The following is a 27,668-nucleotide window of genomic DNA, read 5'->3' as shown; positions in this document are numbered from 1 at the left end:
AAAGGATGAAAATTTTATCTATCTCATAGAATTACTAAAAACCTCAAGAAGCTAACAAAAGTGTTTAGAACAGCACCTAACACATTAAAAAGGCTTAATAAAACATTACTTTTGGGTCTAACAAATGTTGGCTTTCTAAGTATCAGTTTCTGGCTAATAAAATTGGAAGAACAGGGTGATTCCAGCAATCTCTCAAAACTGTGATGAGAATTAAATGAAATAATAATATAGGAAAACCCTTGAAACATACATTATTGTAAAAGAAAAATTTGCTCAAAGAGATTTGTTTATAGTTAACTTGGCTACTAAGTGAGAAAAATACAATTAAATTGGAGCTATATTTCATTTAATTAAATAGCTCATTTTATATTATTATTTTTTTAAACACTCTCATCAGAATCATACATTATTTTTATTTGCTGGAAAAACAGTTTTAAATTAGAAATAGAATCCAAATGGTTAAAACCATGATTTATACAATTTGAAACTTGGGTCAGATAATTAAAAAACAGGAAGGTCTGCAGAGATTAAGCTTAGAGAAGTAGCAGTATAGTATAATGTTAAGGGGGCTAGCACACTACCAGAATTATCAAGAGATATAATATATAATTTGATGATATTTGGGGGAAGAGACAAGACATGGTATTAGTAACCTGTTAATTTAAATCTTACCCTTTCCTTTGAAAGGTTTACCAAAACAAAGAAAAACCTCAGTTTTTACTACTTAGGACATTATGAAGAGAAAAAAAGTAAAAACCTTCTATGTTATTTTTAAAATTCCTCATCAAATATTTATAAATATTAAAATATACTATTTCTTTGACATATCATTATCTACAATAAAAATATTCTGTTTTAATTCTGTTTAGTAAATATTCATTTGGTATCTACTAATGAGCTTCAAAGTATCACATAAAAGACAATGATAAATATAATCCAAACGAAGCAAAATGTACTTAAATAAAACTAAAACAAATTACTTTAGACAGAAAAAGGTGACCATGATTTTTTTGTTAATATTTACCTCATGAAAAAAAGTATTTAACCATTTCAATAATTTGAATTTGTAATTCAGAATAGCTTTTATATGTCTGAAACAATGTGGATTGATGTAATAATTCAGTCAACTTCGAAAATAAGACTCTTCTTCTTTTTTTTTTTTTTTTTCCAGTTTTGGCCAGGGCTGGGCCTGAACCCACCACCTTTGGTATATGGGGGCTGGCACCATACTCTTGAGCCACAGGTGCCGCCCCTAAAATAAGATTCTAAACACAGAATAATTAAGTCTAAGTATATGTGACCTACCGTGCAGGACCAGAGGGCTCATCTCTTGCTGAGTTTAATACGGTTTTGATTATAAGTTCCTAAAATAATGGGGAAATAGTTAATAGCAATGATTAAGTTTTCATTCATTCATTCTACAAATATTTATTAAGTGGCCACTATGTATGTGGACCGTGTACTACATCAGGTATAAAGAATACAACAGTTAAGTAAAACAGGTTTTGTTCTTGTATACATACTTACAATAAAGGTATCTAATATTATTGAGAAAAGTAGCTGACATTTATAACCAAAAATGTATGTTCAGAAAATATCATTTTTCCTGATTAGTACAGTAATAAAGGCAAGAAATTAAAGCAGAATAACAACTCAAAGGTATAAGCATCTTTTAAAATTGTGAGACATACCAATTAAAAGCCAGGACCAAATTACTTCACTGACAAATTCTACCAAACATTTAAAGAAGAATTAACGCTAATTCTTCTCAAACTCTTCTAAAAAACTGAAAAGGAGGGAATACTTTCATTCTCATTTTACAAGGCCAGTACCCAGATATCAAAGTAAGACAAGGGTACTACAAGAAAAAAAAATTTACAGGCCAATATCCCTAATGACTACAGATCCAAAAATCCTCAAAGAAATACTAGCAAACCAAATTCAACAGCACATTAAAAGGATTGTATACCATGACTGTGATGCAAGGATGGTTCAATATATGCAAATCAATAAGAGCAATCATGTTAACAGAATAAAGGACTAAAATCATATGATCATCTCAATAGGAGGAGATAAAGCATTTGACAAAATACATGATTAAAACTTAACAAATTAGGTATAAGAAGAATGTACCTCAACATAACATAAGGCCATATATAACAAGTCTGTAGCTAACATCATATACAACAGTGAAAAACTGAAAATGTTTCCTTTAAGACAGGAACAAGAAAAGGATGCCCACTTCTGCTCAAGATAGTACTGGAAGTCCTAGCCAGAGTAATCAGGCAAAAAAACGAAAAAGAGAAAAAGCATCTATACTGGAAAGAAAGAATTAGAACTCTTTTTGTAGATAACAAAACACATATAGAAAATCCTAAAGACTCCACCAAAAACATACAAAAATCTGTTATGGGCTGGGTGTGGTAGCTCACGCCTATAATCCTAGCACTCTGGGAGCTTGAGCTCACGAGTTCAAGAGCAGCCTGAGCAAAAGCAAGACACTATCTCTACTAAAAACAAAAAAACTGAGGCAAGAGGATCCCTTGGGCCCAAGAGTTGGAGGTTGCTGTGAGCTATGATGCCACAGCACTCTATCCAGGGCAACAGTTTGAGACTCTGTCTCAAAAAAAAAAAAATCTGTTGTGTTTTTATATACTAACAATGAACTATCTAAAAAAGAAATTAAAAGAACAATTCCATTTAAAAATAGTATCAAAAACCAAATGATTATGAATAAATTTAAACCAAAGAGTTGAAATACCCATATACTGAAAAATATAAAACACTGATTAAAGAACCTGAAAAGGACAGAAAATAATTAGTGTTCTTGAACTGGAAGAATATTGTTAAAATATCCATACAACCTGAAACAATCCTACTTTTGGGTATACATCTAAAAGACATGTAATTAATATGTCAAAGAAATATCTGCACTACCATGTCTACTGCAGAATTCTGTAGTAGTCAATTCATGATAGCCAATATATGGAAAAAACCTAAGTGTCCACAGGAGGACTAGTGGATAAATGTCACGTGCATATAAATACACACACAAAGGAATATTACTCAGCCTTTAAAAAGAAGGAAAGCTTGTCATTTGTGACAACATGAATGAAGCTAGATGACACTCTGGTAAATAAAACAATACAGACAAAGAAAGACAAATACTACATGATCTCATTTACATGTGAAATGTAAATGAGAAAATGTTGGACCGCTCAGAAGCAGACACTAGAATGGCCTTTAATATCTAAAAATAAAAGAAACCATACCTATCATATCTCTAAAGAACAAAGGTCACTTTGCATAGTTTTTATTAAATGGCACCATAAATCTGTATTAACCTATATTATTTAATGCATAAGTCAAGTTCACTTATTTAACAAATGATTTCAGAGTATATACCATGTGCCTGGCACTGTGTTCACTTATTTAACAAATGATTTCTGAGTATATACTATGTGCCCGGCACTCTTAACATAAATGTAAAAACATCAGAAAAATCAAGTTAAAAAAATTAGCATAGCTCACAAGGAGTTATAATGTCTCTCTGAATCCTTCATCTAATTCTAGGCACCAATTCAGGTCAAGCAAAGACCATCTGACAATTACTGTGACAGGCACAACATATCAGGACTATTACACCCTTAGGAATTTACAGTACAGAGGCATTCAGTTTTTAAGAGACAGCTCTTAACTTAGTGATGGAATTATTTACTACCAGGCACACTGCTGAGCCCAGAGCACTGACTGCCTTTATCCTAAGCAGGAGAAATTTTCACAGGACTCCCTCCCTCTACCCTGGTCTAAGAATTATTGAGTCCAGAGGACTAGAATGCTAAAGGTGTCACATCTTCCCTTCAAACAGAGGCCAACCCCTACAGAGGCACGTAACAAATTTGAGCCATTTTTCTACACACACACACACACACAAAAATCTTATAAACAAAAGACATTTGGGCATGTCTGCTCTTAAATTGACTCAATTTTTTTTGTTTGTTTATGAATTAATATCTGGGGCAGCTCTTTATAGTTGCTCTTAATTTTATACCTTATTCAAGCCCTTTAAGACTTAGGTACATGAGTACCTACCCAAGACCATAGTTTGCTACAACAGTATAGAATTTTCCATTACTTTGTCTCAGTACACTGGGAAACTGGGACAGGGACAGTCAAATATGCACGTTTAGTTTGCCATCTCAATCTTAGAAGCCTTACGTTAGGAACATAGTATCTAGATCATAGGATGTTTCAATAAAGGTTCAGTGAATGAATGAATAAATTCTAAAAGGTAGACTAGGCTTAATAACAAGAAAAAAGTCCCAAAGAAGTATTAAACGCAAAAAAGTCTATGTTCCTAATAAACATTCCAGCCTTTATGTCTGAAGGACATGGCTGGTTAAAGTTCTTTAATTCTTGTATGGATTTCAAAAAGAAAAAGAATAAGAGGTGCTGGTAGCTCAGTGGGTAAGGAAGGTGCTGGCCACATACACCAAGGCTGGTGGGTTCAAACCCAGACCAGGTCAGCTAAAACAACAATAACAACTGCAACAACAACAACAACAAAAAATAAATAGCCAGACACTGTGGTGGGTGCCTGTAGTCCCAGCTACTTGGGAGGCTGAGGCAAAAGAATCACTTAAGCCCAAGAGTTTGAGGATGCTGTGAGCTGTGATGCCACAGCACCCTACCCAGGGCAACAGCTTAAAACTCTGTCTTAAAAAAAAGGAAAACAAATTTTATTGTTATAAAATCATTTAAATGCTAAAAATTAGCATCTGATTCATTTTCTTTTAAAAAAATTTAAATAGATTTAAGAGTGCAAGTGGTTTTTTGTTACATGGTTGTGATTTCTTACCTTAACATCTGTAAACTGAGATACTGCAATGTCAGGAATGTTGGGATGGAGAGAAGGCAGTTCACAATATAAGTTGGGAAAGCAAACCAAAGATCCCAGAAGAACTTGTGCTTCCACTCTCGGTGCCTGTGTATCGGATTTTAAAAAGCTTTAAAAAGTATTTAATTATGTCTTTAAATTATCAGAAAAATTACTTTACTACCCAACTACACTGGACCTAGAAGTAAGAGTATAAAACAAAGTTCAAAAAGGAAAAGGGACACAAAAAGATTTAGGTTCCCATCTACACTTTCCACATCAACTACTGTTATTCTCATTAAGTGCAATAAACAAGTATCAGAGCTTTCCTCAAATCAGCCACACTTAATGAGACTGTAAATAGGAATATAACTTAGTTACCAGCATCAATTCACCCTAATTATAAGGAAAAATATAAATAGTTTAATTATAAAGGTAACGCAACATAGTAACTTATTGGTTTAATAAGCTGATGACTCAATTTTACTACATTATTTATTCATCCTTAGGTAGTAATAAATATAAAGATGAAAATGTTAACTATATGAAAGGCGCTAGTCTAGATGGTTTTTATATTATATATGAAATTTTTAAATATTTTATAATATTTATAATATTACGGATGAAAGAAAAACATAGCCTACACTGCTTTCTAAAAACATTAAAATGTATGCCTGGACTATAGCTGAAGCTAACTTTTTATCTTTTTTTCTTAATAGATATATTAAGCTATTTCTGAAGCATCAACATCGCCTTCTTGGATGTGCACTAAACATCATCCACCTACTACCTACTAATATGCCATTTCATTTACAAAAACACCTGCAAATTGATTTGTATGTTTAGTAATTATTCACAGTTTCGTTATAGTATAAAAAATCCTCACATGCAGTTTGAGAGTTCAGAGTTTATACCTAGGGTATATTTCCTCCTAGGGTAGTTATCTAATCACTGTTTCTTTTTTTACTTTTTTTGTTTTTTTGCTGGGGCTGGGTTTGAACCTGCCACCTCCAGCATATGAGGCCGGCGCCCTACCCTTTTGAGCCACAGGCAGCATCCATCACTGTTTCTTTTAATTTTAAAATATTTAATTGTTAAATAAAGATTAAATATATGTAGTATTTAAGGTGTATAGCATGATTTAATATATGCATACACATTGTGCAAGGATAACACATTGTGTTTCTTCCTTCTCTTTTGCTACCTTCTTTGCTTTTTTCCCCACCTTATTTCCTTGATTTCCTCAACTTTAAGTCCTATTATGCTTATCAGATTCTACTGATGTCAGTGCTAACTAACGTTAGCACTTTCTTACACTTCAGAATTTTGTATTTACATTTATTTATTTATTTATTTATTTTGGCGGCAGAGCCTCAAGCTAGCCCCCTGGGTAGAGTGCTGTGGCATCACAACTCACAGCAACCTCAAACTCCTGGGCTCAAGTGAGTCTCCTGCCTCAGCCTCTCGAGTAGCTGGGACCACAGGCGCCTGCCACAACGGCCGGCTATTTTTTTTGGTTGCAGCCATCATTGTTGTTTGGCGGACCTGGGCTGGATTCCAACCCACCACCTTAGGTGTATGTGGCTGGCACCTTAGCTGCTTGAGCCACAGGCACCGAGCCTTGTATTTACATTTTTTAATAGAAGAAAAGCAACCAATTCCAGTTAAACTGTATAATTTCCTGAAAATCTGCATATTGTAGTTTATCAATGACAGCTCCTCCTTTACAGCTTTGTTAGCTGGGTTCTAGCTATCTAAAGTTTGTTGTATTATTAAGAACAAGCAATAACTTACATTGAGAAAAGCTGAAGAAGCCACTCTACCAGCTGCTACAATAAAATCCATAATAAGCATTGTGGCTCCAGGCAAACCAAGAGAAAAAAACTGAGGTGAGCAGTGTTTGATGATTGTATTGACGATATCCTTAGAATAAAGAAAAAAGGGGGGAAATATCACATATGTAATTCTGGGTATCAGCTTATCAACATCCTTAAAATAGATAATGGAAATAATTTTAAAAGGCAATTACTGTGCATTGGCTGACTAATTGGAAAGGCTAATTTTAATTCTTCCAATAATCCACATTTAACATTATAGTCTGACAAAGGAAAAGTAAACTTAGAAACACATTTCTTTAACTATTACAAATACCAGCATTTTTGGTCATACTAGAGAAAAAAAAGGTTCTTCGCTTCAGAGAGTTAAAAACACAAGGGTCACACATTATAAAACTATATTACAAAGTAGTTTCTCCTGCCACCTAATTGCTTCTATACGGTAACTCTCAGAACCCACATGACCTAATATGTGGCAATTGGAAAGATACTCTTTTTTTAGATAAGATAATAGATATCTAGCCTCAGAAATCTAGACCTAGACATTTTTAAGGGAATATTCTTAATTCAGTTATTCATTTATTTTGCTTTGGAATTTACCACGAAAACATAGTGTATTAGATTGTGTTACTCAATCCAACTTATCCTAAACAAAAACTCTCTTTTTCTAGTAATTAAGAGTGTTGTTTTGAGACATGTAGAACACTACTCTTATTTTAAAGTATTTGCATTTTTCAGAGAGATGTAATTATCATCCTTTAATATTAATTTAATGCCTCTAAATGACCTACAAGTGAAATTTAAATGTATTAGGATAAAAATATTTGTAATATTTATAACTACTGACTTGCAATTTCCCATACATTTTAGTTTTATGGCCAAGATCAAGATCCCTGAAATAATGTTCCAGAGTTGTATTTGTGATTAAAGATTGTAACTCATACAATTGCCCAATCAATGTAACTGTCACTATACCAATATAATTGGTGGTAATAAAAATATGTGATGTGCTTGGCGCCTGTGGCTTAAGCAGCTAAGGCACCAGCCACATACACCTAAGCTGGTGGGTTTGAATCCAGCCAGGGCCTGCCAAACAACAATGGCGGCTGCCTGTAGTCCCAGCTACTTGGGAGGCAAAGGCAGGAAAATCACTTGAGCCCAGGAGTTGGAGATTGCTGTGAGCCATGGGGCATTCTACCCAGGGTGACAGCTTTAGGCTCTGTCTTAAAAAAAAAAAAAAAAAAAAAAGCCTAAGAACAGGTACACTGGGACATTAAAGGAAGACAATGTAAGCACAAGGTGGTTTAATCTCTTCAAAAAGTTAACTGAACTGGTTGGTAGTTAAAGTTGGAGGAATACACAAATCAATTACCTAACTACAATAACAGGTTTGTTTTTCAACCATGTTTTAAGAATAAATAAGGTCAAAAAGAAGTAAATTGTATGTAAGGGAGTTTTAATTCTAGACCTTAAAAATAAGAATCAAACAGCCCCAAGAATCAAAAATAAACTGATAAAATAACTTCTTAGCAAATAAAAATAATTACCTGATCAATATGAAGTAATCCACAATGCATTATATTGTAGAAATGTGTTAGAAAATCTCTATTTGGAGATACATCTTGTCTTCTTTTCATTGTATTACAAATAAGTTTATAAGCATGTAATTTACCTTGTTTATATTTATCAGTCAACATGGTTGCCTAAAATTAAAAGATTAATTTTAATACTCAAAAAGAAATTACATTTGTCAAATACTTAAACAGTTGAATATAGCAAGCAATAGATTTGTTCTCATTTATTTCTATGTTGACCTAATTTCTTTAGTGAACTAAGAATTAGAACGACTGAAACTGTGGGTATGGAGAGAAGGGAACACTTTTACACTGTTCATGGGACTGCAAATAATATAGCCTCTTTGGAAAGAAGTATAGAAAATCCTCAAAGAACTCAAAATATACCTTCCATTTGATCCCATAGTCCCATTACTAGGCATCTACCCAGAAGAAAAAAATCATTTTATTATAAGAACATTTGCACTTGATTATTTATCACAGCTCAATTTACAATCTCCAAGATGTGGAAACAACCTAAATGCCCATCAACCCTGGAATGGATTAAAAAACTGTGATGCACACGTGCACACACACACACACAATTCACCCATAAAAAAGATGGAGACTTTACATCTTTTGTAATTAAGAGTTGAAACACATTCTTCTAAGTATCACAAGATGGAAAACCAAATATCCAATGTACTCAATGCTAATATGAAACTAGTAGGATCTAATACATGCCACACAAGAGAAAAACTCAATTCAACTAAAGTTGGGGTAGGGGAAAGAGGGAGGAGGAAGAGAGGTGTGCTCCCACCTAATGGGCACAATGTAAGGGTATATGGCACGCTGGGGTCCTGGGTGCAGGACACAAGTACAACAGGAATTCTACCTAGCAAATGCAAACATTGTAACCTAATTCTTTGTACCCTCCCATGAATCTGAAATTTTAAAAAAAATTATAATAAACAGAAAACAATTAAAAATAGTAAAACAATAAACCCTAAATGGGGGGAAAAGACCACAAAATGATATAATGTAGGTATAAATAATCACATACTGTTTCACTTAGGAAAATGTACCAAACATATCAAATAATATTTAAAATTATTAAATCTTCAAAAGTATACAGTGTATTCTGTGATACAACTCAAGGTTTAAATTTCACTTAACTAAAATACAGACAGACTTTTCCTATTTTTTTGGTTTGTTTTTGGAGACAGAGTTTTACTCTGTCGCCCTGGTCAAGGTGCTATGGCATCATAGCTCACAGCAACTTTGAACTCCTGGGCTCAAGCAATCCTCCTTCCTCAGGCTCCCAAGTAGCTGGGACTACAGGTTCCCACTACCATATCTGGCTATTTTTTCTATTTTTAGTAGAGATGAGGTCTCCCTCCTGCTCAGTCTGGTCTTGAACTCCTGAGCTCAAGCAATCCATCCACCTTGGCCTCCCAGAACACTAGTACCTGGCCTAAGGATATACTTTTCTATATTCACTCTGATTTTATTGAATAAAAAACCAAAATATATTCTGTATAATACTGCCATACTTACTCTCCTCTGTATAATGCCTGATGATTTCCTAAGCATGCTAGTTACAAATTAATTACTCTAGAAGATTATATAATAGGTAAAATTTCATATGTTGAAAATTTACTAAATGAAAATTTTAAATTAATATTTTATACATTAAGCTTACCTTAAAAAGCCAAGGTGTAAGAATTCTCAATGGAGGAATCAAAACAGGTGGAGAAGGGGAGGTCAGGTTATCAGTTGAAATGCCAAGGTTATCTCTAATCTGTAATTTTCAAATAAAAGGCAATAAACCTTTGAAAACTGTTCTCTCTTCCAGTCTGCTTTACCTCAAGCTGAAGTTCAAATCCAGTTTCTACAACTAAGTAAATGCTTAATTATGGTTAAGAACGTTGCCATGCCAGCAGGCACCAGTACCTCTATTGTATGAGGGGTGGGGGTAGTTCAAAATGTTTTCTAAGGTCTCTTCTATTTCTCAACATTTTATTTTTCTTCTCCCTTTATATCCTTTATTTTCTTTTTTTTACCTTAGCTAGATTCTGCCAAAGTTCACAGAGGTAATCAAAAACTTGAGCATGTATTTCAGGATCCATAATTGCATTGACATCTCCCAAAATGCCTAGCATTCTTCGCCACATTACAGTAGCAACATCAGCATGCCATCCAGTAAGAGTACCCCCTGCCATCACACTACAACATTCAGATGGAAATTCACTGATTTCTATTAAAAAAAATACAATAATGTCAGTAATTTTTCAGAAATTGACCACAAAAATCCAAAAGCACCAAGTTAAATCAAGTATCTTAAATATCTACAAAAGTGAATGAAGTCAATGTACTTTACTGTTATTTTTTCCTGTCAAGGTCAAAAACTCACTAGTTCATAATTCCGTATTGTGACAATAATTATTTATTCAATGATACTTATACCCAGATTTGCTTAAGGAGGAAATAATGCAAATACTCCTCACTGGGCATATGCCAGACAGGGAAATTTATGTATGATATCAATATCAAATTTTTAAGCACATAATCACTTTTCTCTAATAGGTACTTTAGCTTATATCACCAAATTTGTAGAAAAATCTCAGGTCAAAGCCAGATCTTGTAGGAAGTCTTCATAAGCTGGCTTCTTTATAGTTAAAGCTTCCAAAGAAATATATTTATATATTTCACAATTAAGCCAAAGGTATCACAATGGCATGAAAAACAGACATTTTTACTAAAATTTAAACAATCAAAATTACCTTATATTTTGCCTATTAATATTGGCAAGATCATAAGTAAAAATATACAAGTTATTTAATAACCAAAGGCTACATTTCCTCATCTGTAAAACAGACAGTGTAGGTATCGGACAGTGCAGGTATCATTATAGGTCTGCTCTAATTGTTATAAAAAAACAAACATTATTTTACTAAATTTCCACTCCAGAAATTCATTAGAAAGTTAAAGATATCCATGTATCTGAAGAACTTTGGGAACTAAAGTCTTAGACTGAAAGAATCATAAGCTTTTTCATGTTTGATAATATCCTTTGATTGATAATTAGTAAGTTCATTCTTAGCATATATAATCCTTTATTCCTAATACTTAGCTTTCTCTTTGCATATTAAGTATATAATACATATTAAATATGCCTTGTAATGCTAAAAGGTACTAAATAATTATCCTTTCTCCATAATTGTGTTTAAAGGCTTATGGCATAAAAGCCACTAAAAACAAAACAAAACAAAAAACATTAACATTTTAACAATTACAGTTAATGCCTCCCTACTCTACGGCAGTTTCATAATATAGAGATGTATCGATAGCTTTGTTTTTAACTTATACTTTTCAAAGTAAAGCAAACAATCTTATTTATTATTTATTGAGACAGAGTCTCACTATGTAGCCCTTGGTAGAGTACATGACAACATAGCTCACAGTAACCTCAAACTCTTGGGCTTAAGTGATTCTCATCTCAACCTCCAAAGTAGCTAAAACTACAGGTGCCGGCCACAACACCTGGCTATTTTTGTTGTTGTTGCAGTTGTCATTGTTGTTTAGTTGGGTTGGATTCGAACCAGCCTGCCTTGGTGTATGTGGCCGGTGCCCTACCCACTGAGCTATGGGTGCTGCCAAGCTAACAATTCTGAAAGATTAAAAAGCAGGCAATGATGTGTGGTCTTTGATTAAATTTTGGATTGGGTTGGTGATGTGTTGAAGCTGGTGTGGTAGCAGCTATCGAGGACTTTACTGGGACAATTGAAGACATCTGGGACTATGGACTAAGAGCAACATATCTGTTAAATATCCTGAATGCGGCCATTATATTGTGGTTATACAGGAAACATACTCTTTTTTTAGGACATAAGTGTTTAGCTCTGAAGAATCTGGTATTTGCAATTCCCTTTTATATAGCTCAGCAAAAAAAGGGAAGGGGGAAAGGTTTTTTGTGCAAATAGGTGCATTTGAGTAAATAGAAGACAAAGTAGTAAAATATTAGCACCTGCTGAATTTATATGAAAGTTACAGGTGTTCACTTTACTAGCCTTGCACCTTTTCTGTAAGTTTGGAACTTTTTTCCAAATGTTGGGGGGAAACTCTAAACAAAAAATTGCAAGCCAAAAAGAGAAAACAAAGAGGTCAGAAATAACCCATTAACTAGAAAATTAGGGCTACATAACTACACGAGTCCCTTAAATATTAAGTCCAGAAGCTAGACAACTTTAAATTTCTACCTTTGCCCAGGGAATAAACATGCTGACTTACCACTGAAAACTGACTTTTTATTTTATTCATTGTAAACTATATCTCATCAACTATGTCTTTGATTGAAATCTTGACATATTTGCAAATGCCTATTATATTGCATAGGCTTTAGCAAAAGTCACTTTTAATCTGCAGTTTCTGAGGTTTCTCAAGTCACTCTTTAACATTTACTTAAAAATACTTCATTTGGAATATATACTTTTTAATTAAGTTTCACAGATATGTTTGCAGAATCAAAGTTAATAAAAATATTATATATTTGATAAACCATTTAACTGAAAGATTAACAAATGATGATGCTACTACTTTTCTTCTCTGAGTCAGCAGGTACCTTAGGTAAAATATTTAAGAAAATGATGCCAAATTATGTATGTTCTAGGAAACATAATATCAATAAATAATGCAATAAACAATAACCCTAAAATAATGCAATCACTACTTCTAAGACTATAATCAACTATAATAAAATGAACAAAAATAAAACTATAAATCTTTAAAAGTAAAAAGATATATTAAGAAGAGCCAAAAGATCCATATAATAATAATCATAGATAACCAAGTTTAAGATGCTTTATTTATGATCTCCTGACAGTTAACACCCTGAAAAATAAAATGGCAAATATCTAATTTCTAAGTATTGCCTAGATCATCTGGTGTCTGAAGAACAGAGTGGTGAAGCTTCTCATCGAGCTGTAGATCCTTCTGTTCCATATGATCTATGTTCAGTGTAGAAGGTGAAGGTGTCTGTGACCTGGATCCCAGAGGTGAGTGGACTGTAGAAGCACTTTCTGAACCTGTTAATACAGTTTCATAAAATTACCATAAAGAATACATTCACCACCACATTCCCTTGCTTTAATGCCTAGAGCCTAGCACAGTGCCTGTTAGATGGTTCCTTTTTTGCCAGGTGAATCGATCTCAATCAACTAACAAGAATATTTGAAACTTTGTGCACACCAATTGAGGAACAGTAGCCTGACATATATAGTTTTCTAGGTTATGTGACATTTAAGAGTTTCCCTGGAATCCCACTGCAACACATCTTCATTGCAGCAGGAGTCGACTTTCTAGATCTCATACAAGGCTTATTTTTATTAAATCCATGATGTACTCGCACTACTGCCACACAGGCATTGAAAACTAAGTATTTCAGTAATCAGCCAGGGCTAACACCTGGATGTCAACTGCCAAGACCAAACTGTCCCGTGGAAACCTAAAAGGAGCAGTCACATCCAGCTCTGGCAACAAAATGGAAAAGAATGAGGCTTTTGAACAAGGAGGATTGCCCAAGAAGCTAATATTTTAATTAAAGAGACCCTGGACAATATTTTACTACTGAAAGAAATACTACAAAATGCAAATAATAAAAAACATAATAAGCATTATGTAAATGCTACAGAAGGAATTAATAAATATCCTACGCATGTAAGTGTATAAAGCTGTGGGTTACTTTTATTAAATGTATTTTAAGATTAAAAAAAAGGAATATATATTCAGTACCCTACCCAAGATGTAATTTTTAAAACCCCAATAAAATATAAATTTGAACTAACAAAAGATTATAAGACTAATTATAAATTGGCCAAAGAGGTCAAAACAGTCATAACATTGTACAAGCTTCTGTATCCAAGAGGCTTAACTCATATCTTCCATGCAATTAGTATGGAATCAGATCTGGAGATATCAGGTAATAGGAACCATCACTAGAGCAAGAATATATACCTCCATTTTTGGCCCAGCTAAAGAAACTCTAGTACCCACCGCCACTGTATTTCACTTACTGTAGACTTGGGAAATTCAAGTTGTGGTACTTGCTCAACACTGCTCTATATGTAACTATCACTGCTAGCCTTGTATGCACTGGTTCAGCCTTCAGTCTCACCCATATCTCTACTCTACTTTCTGTAAAGCAGCAAAAAGATCTAAATGTCAAATTTGACCATGTCACTCCCTCATGTAAAATCCTTCAGTGACTTCTCATTGGCTTTAGTATAAGCTCAAACTTCTTAGTATGGTTCTCAAGTCCCCCTGCAACATTCCTACCTCTCTATAACCCACCTAGAAATTTTATGTTCCCAGAGAAAGTAAACTAATTATATTTATTACAATGCCTCATACCTCTGGCTGTTTCTACTTTTTCCTTTGCATGGAGCTCTATTAATCTTATTTCAGGCCTACTTAATTTCTATAGAGGTCATACTAAATGACATTCCTACTAACAGTATGTAAGTTTTCTCTTTTCACTGCATCCGCACTATTATCTATTTTTAGACTTTTTAGCAATGGCCATTCTGACACAGGTATGTCATTGCAGTTTTAATTTGCATTTCCTTGATGATTAAGAATGTTGAAAAATTTTTCATATGTTTGTGGGACATTTGTGTATCTTCTTTTGAAAAATGTTCATGTGTCTTGCTCTCTTTTTAAATGGGATTATTTAGAATTTTTCTTGCCAATTTACTTGAGTTCCTTGTAGATTGTGGATAGTAGTCCTTCTGTTGGGTGTAGGCTGTCTGTTTACTCCTGGCTATTTCCCTCGCTGTGCAGAAGCTTTTCAACTTAATTAACTCCCATTTATTTATTTTTGTTGTTGCTGTATTTGTCTTAAGGATCTTAGTGATAAATTCTTTGCTTAGGCCAATGTCCCAAAAAGTTTTTCCTGTTTCCTTCTAGAATTGTGATAATTCCATGTTTTATATTTAAGTCTTTAATCTTTTTCAAGTTAATTTTTGTGTATGGGTGAGAGGTAGGGATCCAGTTTCATTCTTCTCCAAGTGGCTATCCAATTTTCCCAGCTCCATTTATTGAACAGGGAATCTTTTCTACTACGTATATGTTTCTGGTCCGCTTTGTTGAAAACCAGTTAGTTGCAGCTACCTGGCTTTATTTCTGAATTCTCTACTCTGTTCCACTGGTCTATGCGTTTACCTTTATACCAGTAGTACCATGCTGTTTGGGTTACTATAGGATAATTTGAAGTTAGGTAATATGTTGACTGCAGATGTGTTCTTTTTGTTTAGCCTTTTTGTTTAGGGTTCCTTTGGCTACTGGGGCTCTTTTCTCATTCTGTACTAAATTTAGTATTTTTTTTTTCTAGATCAGTGAAAGACAGTGTTGGTTTTTTTAATGTAAATTGCATTGGATCTATAAATTACTTTGTGTAGTACTGAGATTTCAATGGTGTTGATTCTTCCAATCCATAAGCATGAGATGTTTCTATCATCTCTGATTTCTTTCACCAGTGTTTTGTAGTTCTCCTTGTAGAGACCCTTCACCTCCTCTGTTAAATATGAAAATATTCCTAGGTATATTTTCTTTGTAGCTATTATAAATGGTATTGCTTGATTTGACTTTCATCTTGATTATTATTAGTGGATAGAAATGCTACTAATTTGTATTCATTAACTTTGTAATCTAAGATTTCCCTGAATTTATTTTTCAATTATAGAAGTACTTTGTAGTAGTGTTTATGATTTTCTAGATATGAGATCATATTGTTATTAAAAAAGGACAGCTTGCCCTCTTCTTTCCCTATTCAGATACCCTTTATTTCTTTCTCTTGCTTAACTGCTTTGGCTAGAACTTCCAGTACTATGTTGAATCTTAGTGGTAACAGTAGTCATTTCTGTCTTATTCCAGATTAGGAAAGAATGCCTTCAACTTTAGGCCATTTAGTGTGATGTTGGCTGTGGCCTTTATTATTTTGAGGAATGTTCTTTCTATACCTAGTTTACTGAGGGTTTTTATCATACAGGGGTGCTGGATTTAATTGAACAGTTTTTCTGCATCTACTGAAATGATCACATGCTTTTTGTTTTTAATTGTTTATTCACTCACCAGTCCATGAACATTCAGTTTGTTTTCAATTTTTAGCTATCGTGACTAAAGCTACCATAAACTTTTGCATACAACTATCCAAGGAAAATACCTTAAAATGGTCATATAATAAATGCATTTAACTTTAAAAGATACTGCCATTTTTTTCAGAGTGGTTCTACCATTTTGCATTCCCACTCGCAATGTATGAATTTCCAGTCCTTCATACCCATTCAACACTTTCAATTGTCAATGTTGTTAACTTGAGCTGTTTTACTATGTGTATAGTGAGATCCCCTTGTTTTTTTATTTGCATCCTTTATTACTAGTAATGCCGCACATCTCATCATGAACATTTATTTTTAAGGACAAATACAGAAAAAAGGTGTTTATTTTAAAATAAGAATTTCCTCTGGTATTTTTCTGAGTAATCTAAATGTGGTGATAGTGATACTGTGGATCTAACTCAACTGGCTCTGAGCTCCACTCGCACCCCATTCTGCAATGAGGCAGCATCCTATTATTATTATCCAGGAGAAGAGGAGACAGGATGTGAAAACAGAGGATGGGTTTCTGTCTATCTAGTACTCCTCTGACCCAATTCCATCTGTCTGGATTGGCTAAGAAAATATGCTAACCTAATTCAGAGATGCAGAAATCGCTGCTTCAGTCTTACATGTTTTGGCCAACCAGGGTACACAGAAACCACTCCACTGGTATTTTAAGCTAGAATGGAAAACTACTTATCAAGAGGCAACAAACTGCAGCTGAAATCAGGGTCGGTTTGAATCTGAGTGAAAGCTCCAGAACTATGGGCCAACAGCTGCTCAGGCTCACTCACAGCACTAACCTTGCAACAACATGACTATGCATTTAACATGACTGAATTTCTTTGACCCTACTTGCCATGTTACGTTTGGGTTTGACCACACGTAAAAAGTTTCTGAAATGCAAAATTTACTGTATAAACACAGAAAATTAGTATATTGACAAACAGAACTTCCATTAGGCAATGTGCTTTATATTTTCTATAATGAATACTTAGCAAAAGACATCTATAAAAACCTAGCCTAACTGTTAATGATAATAAAAAAGATAAAAGTACAGTACTTTTAAACTTCTTTGGTTATCTACTTAAAAATCACTGAGGGAAATACTCCAGTGAATATAAATATACAAAATTATGCATATAATATTAGGAGTTCTTAAAGTCCCCTAAAATCTACCCACATAGACTCTAGGTCAAGAAACTAAATTTTTTTTTTTTTTTTTTTGAGACAGAGTTTCATTATGTTGTCCTCAGTAGAGTGTCGTGGCGTCACAGCTCACAGCAACCCCCAACTCTTGGGCTTAAGCAATTCTCTTGCTTCTGCTTCCTGAGCAGCTGGGACTACAGGCACCTACCATAACGCCCAGCTATTCTGTTGTTGTTGTCACTGTTGTTTAGCAGGCCTGGGTGGGGTTTGAACCTACCAGCCCTGGTGCATGTGGCTGGCACCCTGACCACTGAACTATAGGCACCAAGACTCAAGAAATTATTTTAATGTTTTTACAACTCCACTGTTACATAAAGATGAGTGGAAAAAACAGTAAGTAGCACTTAAAATGTCTCAAATAAAATGCTAACCAGATTCTTTCTTTGGAGGTTTTAAAAATATATTTAAGGAACATATTCCCTTAAGTAACTTTACCAGTAACTGTTGCGACTTCAGCAGAGAAAGCCTGTTGATTGAGACTGCTAGTTTCAGAATCTATATGAAGAGTGGTTAGACTAGCCACTTCCTGCTCCTCAGCACTCTGATGATGGCCAGAACCTGAATCCACATCAGCAGAAGATATAATCCCAGTGTCAGCTCCAAAGCCAAAATCTATAGAAAGAATAAATGAATATGAGAGTCCCTATTTTAAACGAAAATATTTACAAAAGACACAGCCAGGAAAATGATCAAACATTAACATTTTCCTGAATCTATTCTATTTGCACCCCACTCAGTAAAGTATAAACAATGTTATTAACACTCTAAAGATTATAGATTACAGTATAGTAGTGATAAGGTGAGGAAACATGCAATTCTTGAATGCATCTCCCAGTTTTTCAAAAGCCTTCTTCCCAAGGCTTTGACTTTCTTTTTAAAAATTTTGGTGTCCTTTACTTACTGCCAAATATAAAGAATTACAGCAGGATAACTATGTGTTAATAATACTTCCTCAAATAATATTGATTTTTTTTTTTGCTTTAAATATTTCTTTGTGGGAAGGGACACCACCTTCTACTCAAAAAAGAGAAATATTTTTAGAGTAGCCTTTTATTTTTTTCACCTATTACGCTATGAATTCAGAGGGAATAAGTTCCAGCAGCTCAGGGTCCCTTCCATTGGCTATCACAAAGTGTGCTATACCTATTACGCTATCAATTCACAGGGAATAGGTTCCAACAGCTCAGGCTCCTTTCCAGTGGTTCTCACAGAGTGAGCTTCTCTGGCACTTTAATCAAACCCAGATACCTTTCTCCTTGGCTTCCTTCTTTATCTGACCATTTTCCTTCACACTGCAAGAAACTATCTCAGCTCTTAAGAGTGTTTAATGTGCTCCATATGCACATTAATCCTCTTGGCAAGAATCTTGCCCTTATTTGTTTACAACAATACCAACAGCATGCAGGTAGACACTTCCACTTTTGCCACAGTAACATTTGTGTGGCATGCCTTTTGGAAAGTACCATTCTCTTGATGCCTATGATACCACCTTTCTTATAGATGTGTGTGTATCTGGCCAAAGGAATAACTCATCTTTTCCAAAAGGCCTAGAGAACATGTATATGGGGTGCCTTACAGGTTTCCCTTGTATTCATCATTTTGGTGAATGATGAAGCAGAAGGTGGAAGATGACAGCTCTGGCTGAAAGGAAGTCCACTGATGTCATTTTAACATGGAGCAATTATTCATGAAAGTCTCTGGAAACTGTAGCATTGAACATAATCCAAATATCTGGTTCTCAAGTATGAGTACAAAAAACAGTAGTAACTTATGACTGTCCTTTATTTTATTATCAAGGCTATCCTAACATTTTTCTTTCTACATTTTTGGTCTTGTAAGTATCATTTGTTTTATAAAAGAAGATTTTTAAATGATATTAGTTTGGCAAAATAAAGTGGTTTCAACCTGAAGTGATCCCCTGAAACTTCCTTTGGAATTTCCTTAAAAAGTAACATCAAACAAAAATACGTCAGAATCACTATATAAATAGCACTGAGGGGAGAGTGATGGCTGTATGATCCATAAGTCAGTTTCAAACTGGAAACAATCAGTATTAAAACATACTACTCAAATGCAAAAAGATACTTGCTGTCAAATTTTCGGCCATCATATTGGAAAGCGCTGAAAGAATCCGAATGACTATCTGAGCTGATAAGATCACTGCTCCCTGCACTGGCAGGAGAAGTCCATTCCGAGGGCACACCTGGGTCATCAATAGGGCGCATCTGGTTCTGCTTGTTTAGAATATCAGGGAGGTCTTTGGGAATTTCAAGGCTGCCTGGACTACTTCCTCTTCTTGTCATAGTCTAAAAATTCAAGAAGTAGTTTGCCATTAAAAAAAAAAATTTTTATTCTTCTTAAGCATCTGAAACCTTTTATTTCTAAGATAATCATAATAAATGCTGAGATATAAGGCCTAAAAGAGAAGGGGAAACACTTGACCCAACAATCCATGTAACTCTATGGAGCTGGAGCCTGAACTATAATTGGTGGTCTGCCTAAAGCAAAGACCTGAGACTCCTAAAGCCTAAGTAAGATCCATGCATTGAATATAAGTTAAAACAGCAGAAAGAGCAAAGTAGAAAAAGCAGCAGCGAACAAAAGACATAGTGGGAGAGAAGAATTATGGCAAAGATGTCCTTCTGTAATGACTCTATAATGATTTTTTACCCACTTAACAAAAAGTTAAACTTTTTGTAAAAAAAGAAATATAATGGAGCTAAAGAGAAATCAAAATCCAAATCAAATATGACCATTTATAAAAAGCAATTCCATATATATTTGTCCTTCCCTAACAAGCATTATTAAGGATAAAATAGCTTATATTCTCACCTTGCCATAATCCTTAATCAAAATAAAGATTCATTTTAAATCTATTCCAAACTTCTCTAAAATGATTGAACAATACTTGTGCTATCAAACTATGGGAACTGGGCAAGAACACCTTCATTGTTATTTTTCCTACTGAGGGTTGGGAACTGGCAGCATAACCTGTGAACAAAGATCTAAAAAGTATGTGGGGGGACTAAGAAGATAGTAGTTTATACCTGACTATTTGACAAACAGGTATTTCAATCTTTCACGCTGGTGAAAACTACAAGCCTGCTTATTTTACATCCTCACATTTAAAGATATCTATAAAAATGTAAATTTAAAAATTTTAATTTGAAAAAGAAAATTAAATTTTGGGAGAAGAGCCAGTTGTAGCCTGTTTATGCCTATAACTCCAGTACTTTTAGAGGTTAAGGAGGGAGGACTGCTTGAGTCCAGGAGTTCAAGACTAACCTGGGTAATGTACTAAGCCCTCATCTCTACCGAAAATAACCAAAACAAAACAATTAGTCAGGCATGGTGGGGTGAGACACTTCTCTAGTTCAAGCACCTTGGGAGGCTGTGGCAGAGAAGACTGCTTAAACACAGGAATTTGAGGTAATAAAGAGCTATGATCAGGCCACTGCACTCCAGCCTGGGCAACAGAGCAAGATCTTATCTCTTAGGAAAAAAATTAGGGCAGGAGGCTGTTTTGAATAAAAATTGCCATATGCACATTATATATATACTTATACATGCATAAAATGCACAGGTAAGTAACTTTTAGTTTCTCTACCCTCTCTTATAAAACCAAATAAAGAAAATAAAACTTACTGAGGCATTACCACTTCGAAGTCGTTCTGCTATAAATTCATCCATCAGATCAGGAACATTAGCACTGCTGCTGCCAATATCACTATTAAGAGGAGGCAGTTTGGGGCTCATGTCCTCTTTATTGACTAAAAATAAATAAATAACTACATGTAGTGAAGAAAAATTTAACTGCATTTCCTAAATTTGAAACAAAAACAACCCAAAACAAGACACTATGCCATATCAATTATTTGCCAAACATGCATATATGAATAATTTCCCTCCTTTTAGATTTAATTTTAAGAATTAGTAAATTGATATTTACTTTATTTAACTAAGCAGATGTTAGTCAATCTTCAGGATAACCTTAAACAGCAAGAAAGCTTATAGATAAGCACTAGCTGAAGTTAGGTTAATATTGCCTATAAAGAAACTGGTATATTTATCTTTCTTCCTGCCTCTATACTTCTATTTAGAGCCTTAATAATTTATAATGCCATTTTTCTCAAAACATATTTTCTATGAATATATCCCTTGAGTCTATGCAAATCTCTGTTGGACACAAATATATTTAAGTTTGGATATTTTTAAATAAAAATGCTGATGTTGATATAATGTTGTTTCTATTCACTATAAAATCTAATTTGAGTGCTTTAAGAAAAAAGAGGCTCCTTTTCACCAAGGTGTTTCTTAAAAAAATAAACCATGAAAGTTATTTTGATTTTTTTTATGAATACATTATGATTTATATTAACATTAAAGTTTCAAACTTGGGAAACTAACAGAAAATAATATTATTTATGTCATTACCATGCTAGTGAAAAGTTGATTTCTATCAATAAAAAAAAAAGTCAGCACTGTCTGTATTCCTAATGAACTACAAAGCATTTCAGGCTAAAAAAATATACTAGTTAGAACCTCATTGTGAAATACCATTATCTTTATATTACTAGCCAGGTTGTGCTAAGCTGTCAAATACTGCCCTCAGGTGGCATTAAGGGTTCAATGCAAGATGCATTATACAGCGCTGTTAATCATGCTAACAAAACCATGTTAAAACAAATAAAATCAAAACCTACCTTACTGCTGAAAGTTAATTTTCTATATCTGTAAAGTTATTTTAACTTGAATCAAGACAAAACAGTTACCATAATCTTGCCTTCTTTCTATAATCTGTCCATAGAGGTTCCATATTTAAATCATGATCGGTTATCATGAAACCTTTATGTACATCTAAAATCTCAGAAAAAAGAAAGTAATGATAAGTGTTTCAAGGCCATAACTTGCATTCTATACAAATGAATGCAAAACTAAAATGTCTATGGCACGTTTGGAAATGGCTCAAATGAAAAGTGATTAAATTCACTTTGAGATTTAAGAAATAATTTTCTCTTCAATGAAAGTTAACTATAATGTTGGTGCTGGTGACAAGACCTTAATTTTTATTATGTTTAAGTAATTTTCTACCAAGAAAAAATTTATGACCAAATAGATCAGTAAAAATAAATGAACTCAATTAAATATGGCTGGTGCCCTTTTAAAAGATAAACTATAAGAGGACAGAGAAGAATAATTACTACTTAGTAAACGTAATTTCTAGACCCATGTGGTACATACTCAGAACACTGATTTCAGTAGCCTTTGAAAGGTCGTTAAAATTTTCCTATTATCGGTGGTTCCCGTTGCTCAGTGGGTAGGGCACCGGCCACATACACCTAGGCTGACAGGTTCGAACTTGGCCTGAGCCAGCTGAATAACGACAGCTGCAACAAAAAAATAGCCGGCCGCTGTGGCAGGTGCCTGTAGTCCCAGCTACTTGGGAGGCTGAGGCAAGAGAACCACTTAAGCCCAAGAGTTGAAGATTGCTGTGAGCTGTGACACCACAGCACTCTACTGAGGGTGACAAAATAAGACTCTGTCTCAAAAAAAAAAAAATCCTATCATCTTCCTCTTTCCTATATTGTTCAGCAGCAAAGAGGTTTAACTAAATGCCTTATAAGGGAAATTAGTAATTTAAATAAACATTTTATGCTGGGAAAAATACAGCTGGGAAAAGGCGCATGCATAACCAAACAGAGAGAAAGCAGTGACCATCCCAAAGCTTTTTGATTGCTTATAGCTTGCTTCAGTCGCATTAAGCCAAACTGGTGCTGCCTTTCTCCTTTTGCGCTCTGCACACTGTTAGTGCTCACCTGCAGCTTTCCTTCCAAAATAGCCCATTACATGACTGTACAGATCCCTCAGTGGAGCCTCTGGTGGCATTCTGTTCTGCCTCTGTGGGGAAACATTTGCCTTCGGCTTCGAAAGAGCATGTACAACAGATTTATAAACGCCACCCAGGGAGCCCTGCTGTAGTCCTGCCTCATGATTTGATGACCTAAGAGCACTACGACTACCTAACTGATTACTTATAATTCCTTCTTTTTGTAATACGGTGGTGGGAATCTCAGTGGACTCCTTCACTGATTTACTACTTACTGATACTGTGCTAATTGTATCTAGCGGCCTGTACACACCAGGTTTCACTAGCTCTGAACCACTATCTGAGCTGGTGTGAATGTTGCTGGTGCTGCTGTTGCTACTACTGCTACTGAAGCCACTGAGTTTCCGTAGTCTCATCTTCCATGGAGCCTCTTTGTTTTCCAGAGGATTATAAAATTGGACTGACTCAGTGGATGGTCTAAAAGTAACATGAACACTATTTCGTTTTTTAGTGGCAATTTTCATGATTTTGGCTCTATGAGTTACTGTTTCAGACAAACTCCTTTTAGTTGGCGAAAGCTTGCTAGTATTTGTAACATGAGGCATTCTGCGATTAACAGGTGCTTTTAATGTTGTTTTCTTGGCACGCATAACATGTGGAACAGTGGTTTTTTCATTAATTTGCACACCCTTAAGCTTTTCAACTAGTGTTACATCTACACAAGCATCTAATTCTGTAGCTGTTTGTCTATATAGATTTTTCCTTTTCTCTTTATCACAAGAAGTATCTGAACTAGGCTCCAATGACTGTTTCTCACTGTTTAGTTGCTTAGATTTTTCAGAAGTTTGTGTTCTAATAAAACTGTCTGATTGGTTAGGTGCAACATTACTCATGAAGACAGCTGAGTTTGGTTCCTTTTGAAACTGTGTGTTTTCAGAAGTCCCAACAAAAGAGGTGATATTTTCTGATTTAATTTCCTGATCTATATATTCTAACTTATCTAAGGATAATCTTTCATCCCCATTTACTGCAAAAATCACTTCCTGAGAAGCTGCATCTTTACTCATCTCATTTTTACTCTGATTTTCCTGGTTTTCCTTAAAATATTCTTTCAGGGACGAAAGAAGATCGTCATCTCCTTCAAGGTCAATGTATTGGATTTGTTCAAAAGCTGAATCTGCAAGTTCTACCGGACCTATTAAATGACAAAGATGGTCATATATGCTATCACCAACTTCCAGAGAAGACTCTCTACTATGAGTATCAGTGATGTGGCTTTCAGTGGATCTAGTTATTGAAGAAGCCTCTGTGGAACTCTGCAAGCTTGGTGCATGACGGGATGAACTGTCAATGACAGGAACTGCACCTTTGGCTCGTTCAACAGTGAATGGTTCCAAGATGTCAGAAGTGCTGCTACTTCGAGGCAATGGCTGCTCCTCATTCAAAGCACCAAAGACTTCATTTCCAGTGTCTTCACTTTGTGAAAAATGTCTGACTCTAGTTGAGCGGGGAAGTATTTGAGCATCGTCAATATCTGCAAAAGAAAAAAATTATATAGAGTAGGAACTGCATGAATATAAAAAATAGGTATTAATTTCATACCCTAAAGCATATGCTTTTTAAAATAAAAGTTCTGAGATACTTGTTATAAGCTCAATGAAAAAAATAAATTAAAAATGCAAATTTGTTTTTTAAAAAAAGATGGGCACAAGCCAATATAGTATGTAGTGTCAATGAATTAGAAAACTATCAAAATACATTTTAAAATGTTAACATGCAAAGAAACAGACAGTGAGGCGATGAAACATTTGGAAGTGCAGTTAAAGATAGAGCTGTGCCAATAAGTCAAGCAATTCAAACTTGTTATTCAATTTTTCTTAAGTTCCAAGTGGAAAAAATAGATCTTAACACATAAAGCTGATCTAACTATCCCACTGTATACTCTTACAGGGTCTCACATAAATGCTCCTGTTTCCTTCCTAATCAGACAAGCTGTGTCATCTTTTCTTCAAATCTTGCTTATCTCTTAAAACAAATTATTAGAAATGGAAATCTCTATCTGCTTCCTCAAGTTCTCTTCGTCAGAAAACTATCTTATTGGCCTAGGCAGTGGCTCATGCCTGTAATCCTAGCACTCTGGGAGGCTGAGATGGGTGTACTGCTTGAGCTCAGGAGTTCGAGACTAGCCTGAGCAAGAGCAAGACCTCATCTCTAAAAACAGCCATGTGTTGTGGAGGGTGCCTGTAGTCCCAGCTACTTGGGAGGCTGAGGCAAGGGAATTGCTTGAGCCCAAGAGTTGGAGGTTGCTGTGAGCTATGATGCCACATCACTACTGAGGTGACAAAGTGAGATTCTATCTCAAAAGAAAAAAGAAAACTATCTTATTTTACTGAGATGTTTTACTTTATTAGTAATAAAATCTATTCATTGCCATCAAATAAAGTCAATATGTTATTAAAAAATTAATTGTACTTTTTCATTTTTGACCAAAATACCATTTATGTCTGCTAAGAAGAAATCTTGCCTGCCTGTGACAGTCCTTTCCATTAATAATTATCAAACTCTAAAAACTATATCTATGGTTTCTGAGATCTCTTTTAAAGAATTAAACATTTTAGAGTTTAAATGGATATTCTGAGATTATAAAAAATTGAAGCCCAAAGAGTTTAAGTTACTTTCTCAAATTTATAATCGTAACAGATTGAAAAACAGGTTTAGAGTTCCATATCATTGTATTATTTTCACTGCCTTAAGTGTTACATGTATGGTAAATCCGTAAAAATCTTTATGAAATTGAATCACAAGATAAAGTGTCACTTAACTGTTTAGATATAAATAAATTCGCAAACAGGAATTTTAGAAGTAAAAACAACGTCCATAAATACATCGTGGTCTTTACGCTACCTAGAAATAACAAAAAATTTGCTCTCAGACACCAATATAATGAATTAGGATTAAAAAAATTGGAAAGTCAGCTGTTGCCACTTATTAGGTCTGTAACCGAAAAGTTAAATGCAACAGAACTATAAATGAACTATTAAAATAAGAAAATTTAGATCCAGAGGAAAACAGTGACTTGTTCAAGATCACAATGCAATTTGTTGATGGTACTATGTTTACAACTTAAGACTTTTTTTACTCTGGGACTCCAAGACTAGTTTCCTCATTGATAAAATGAAGACAATCATTCAAAGTATTTTCAAAATCCATACTATAGATAAAAGGAGGCTAATCCTTCTGCTATTTCATGAATAAGCACCCTCTGTAGAGTCCCAAAGGATCTACTTTACTTAAATTAGATCAACAACGGTTTGTATTATGCCAAAATTCTAGCATATTCCTGAGGATATACTGGTGGATCATATTATATGGTCATACACAGTATCTCCTGAAGTTGAAACAATTAAATTTTCTTTTTTTTTTGTCAGTAAACTGAGGGTAATAAAAAACTTTTAAAACTGACATTGTCCTTCTTCCTCAAGCATTCCACTTAGAAATGTTTCTAAATGAAAAGCAAACCGTTTCCTTAAAAACTTCACGATTATGCAATTATATTCATTAGTATTTGTTATTCCAACAGATAACTAATGCATATGTCTGCATCTTGATAAGCGGGATCATTGTGTTTTTTTATATCTCTCATAATATTAGAGATATCTGCCTTGAGGACAGATTATATTCAATGTGCATGCCAAGTTTCTCTCCACAGGACTCAGGTAAAGGATAAAGATTGCATAACTTTCCTCTTTAACTTCTGAAGAGTTTTATAGTTGCAATTTTATTTTACCAAAGTTCAAAATTAAGATTAAAACATTAAAATCTAATGTTAAAAGACGTGGAAATAGATGAACTTCAGAAACATATTAATTTGTAGTTTTCTTTATTGATATTTCATAATTTTTCCATTCTAAATAAACCAGGAAAGATGGTTGTGAAGTTCTATGTATAGGAATTTCTTCTCAAGCCCAGCCCTGACCTTACTATTGGAAAACGTAACCATTTTCTTAGCCTAAGTGTTTTTTCCCCTAAAATTTGGTTACTACATACGAATGCCGACTTTCATGCATGTTTAAGAGGGCAAGTAAGAGTTTTTCTACAATGAAGTGATTAATTTTCTACCACTAATGTAGTATTGGAGATTTTAAACAATTTTTTTTAAGTCTTAAGCTTTAAATATAGTTCTTTCATGGATATATAACAATTGTATAAAATCAA

General features: G+C 34.3%; 1 protein-coding gene across 1 annotated transcript in view; it reads right to left on the bottom strand.

Annotated features, from left to right (window-relative positions):
• RALGAPA1 (Ral GTPase activating protein catalytic alpha subunit 1) overlaps positions 1–27,668 on the bottom strand; it is a 224,124-nt gene that overhangs the window by 103,598 nt on the left and 92,858 nt on the right. Inside the window, exons 17-27 of the mRNA XM_023514391.1 lie at positions 23,443–24,987; positions 21,272–21,396; positions 19,716–19,932; positions 18,062–18,238; positions 13,196–13,348; positions 10,328–10,521; positions 9,967–10,065; positions 8,259–8,414; positions 6,671–6,799; positions 4,859–4,984; positions 1,306–1,364 (exon numbers count right to left, since the gene is read on the bottom strand). Coding sequence (XP_023370159.1) covers positions 1,306–1,364; positions 4,859–4,984; positions 6,671–6,799; positions 8,259–8,414; positions 9,967–10,065; positions 10,328–10,521; positions 13,196–13,348; positions 18,062–18,238; positions 19,716–19,932; positions 21,272–21,396; positions 23,443–24,987 — 2,980 coding nt within the window. The remainder of the gene's footprint in view (positions 1–1,305; positions 1,365–4,858; positions 4,985–6,670; positions 6,800–8,258; positions 8,415–9,966; positions 10,066–10,327; positions 10,522–13,195; positions 13,349–18,061; positions 18,239–19,715; positions 19,933–21,271; positions 21,397–23,442; positions 24,988–27,668) is intronic.

This window comes from Otolemur garnettii, unplaced genomic scaffold, assembly GCF_000181295.1.
Source record: "Otolemur garnettii isolate 467f Iridium unplaced genomic scaffold, OtoGar3 scaffold00052, whole genome shotgun sequence".
NCBI lineage: Eukaryota > Metazoa > Chordata > Mammalia > Primates > Galagidae > Otolemur > Otolemur garnettii.
The sequence above is the reverse complement of the archived record's forward strand: the minus strand, read 5'-3'. Positions and strand labels throughout refer to the sequence as shown.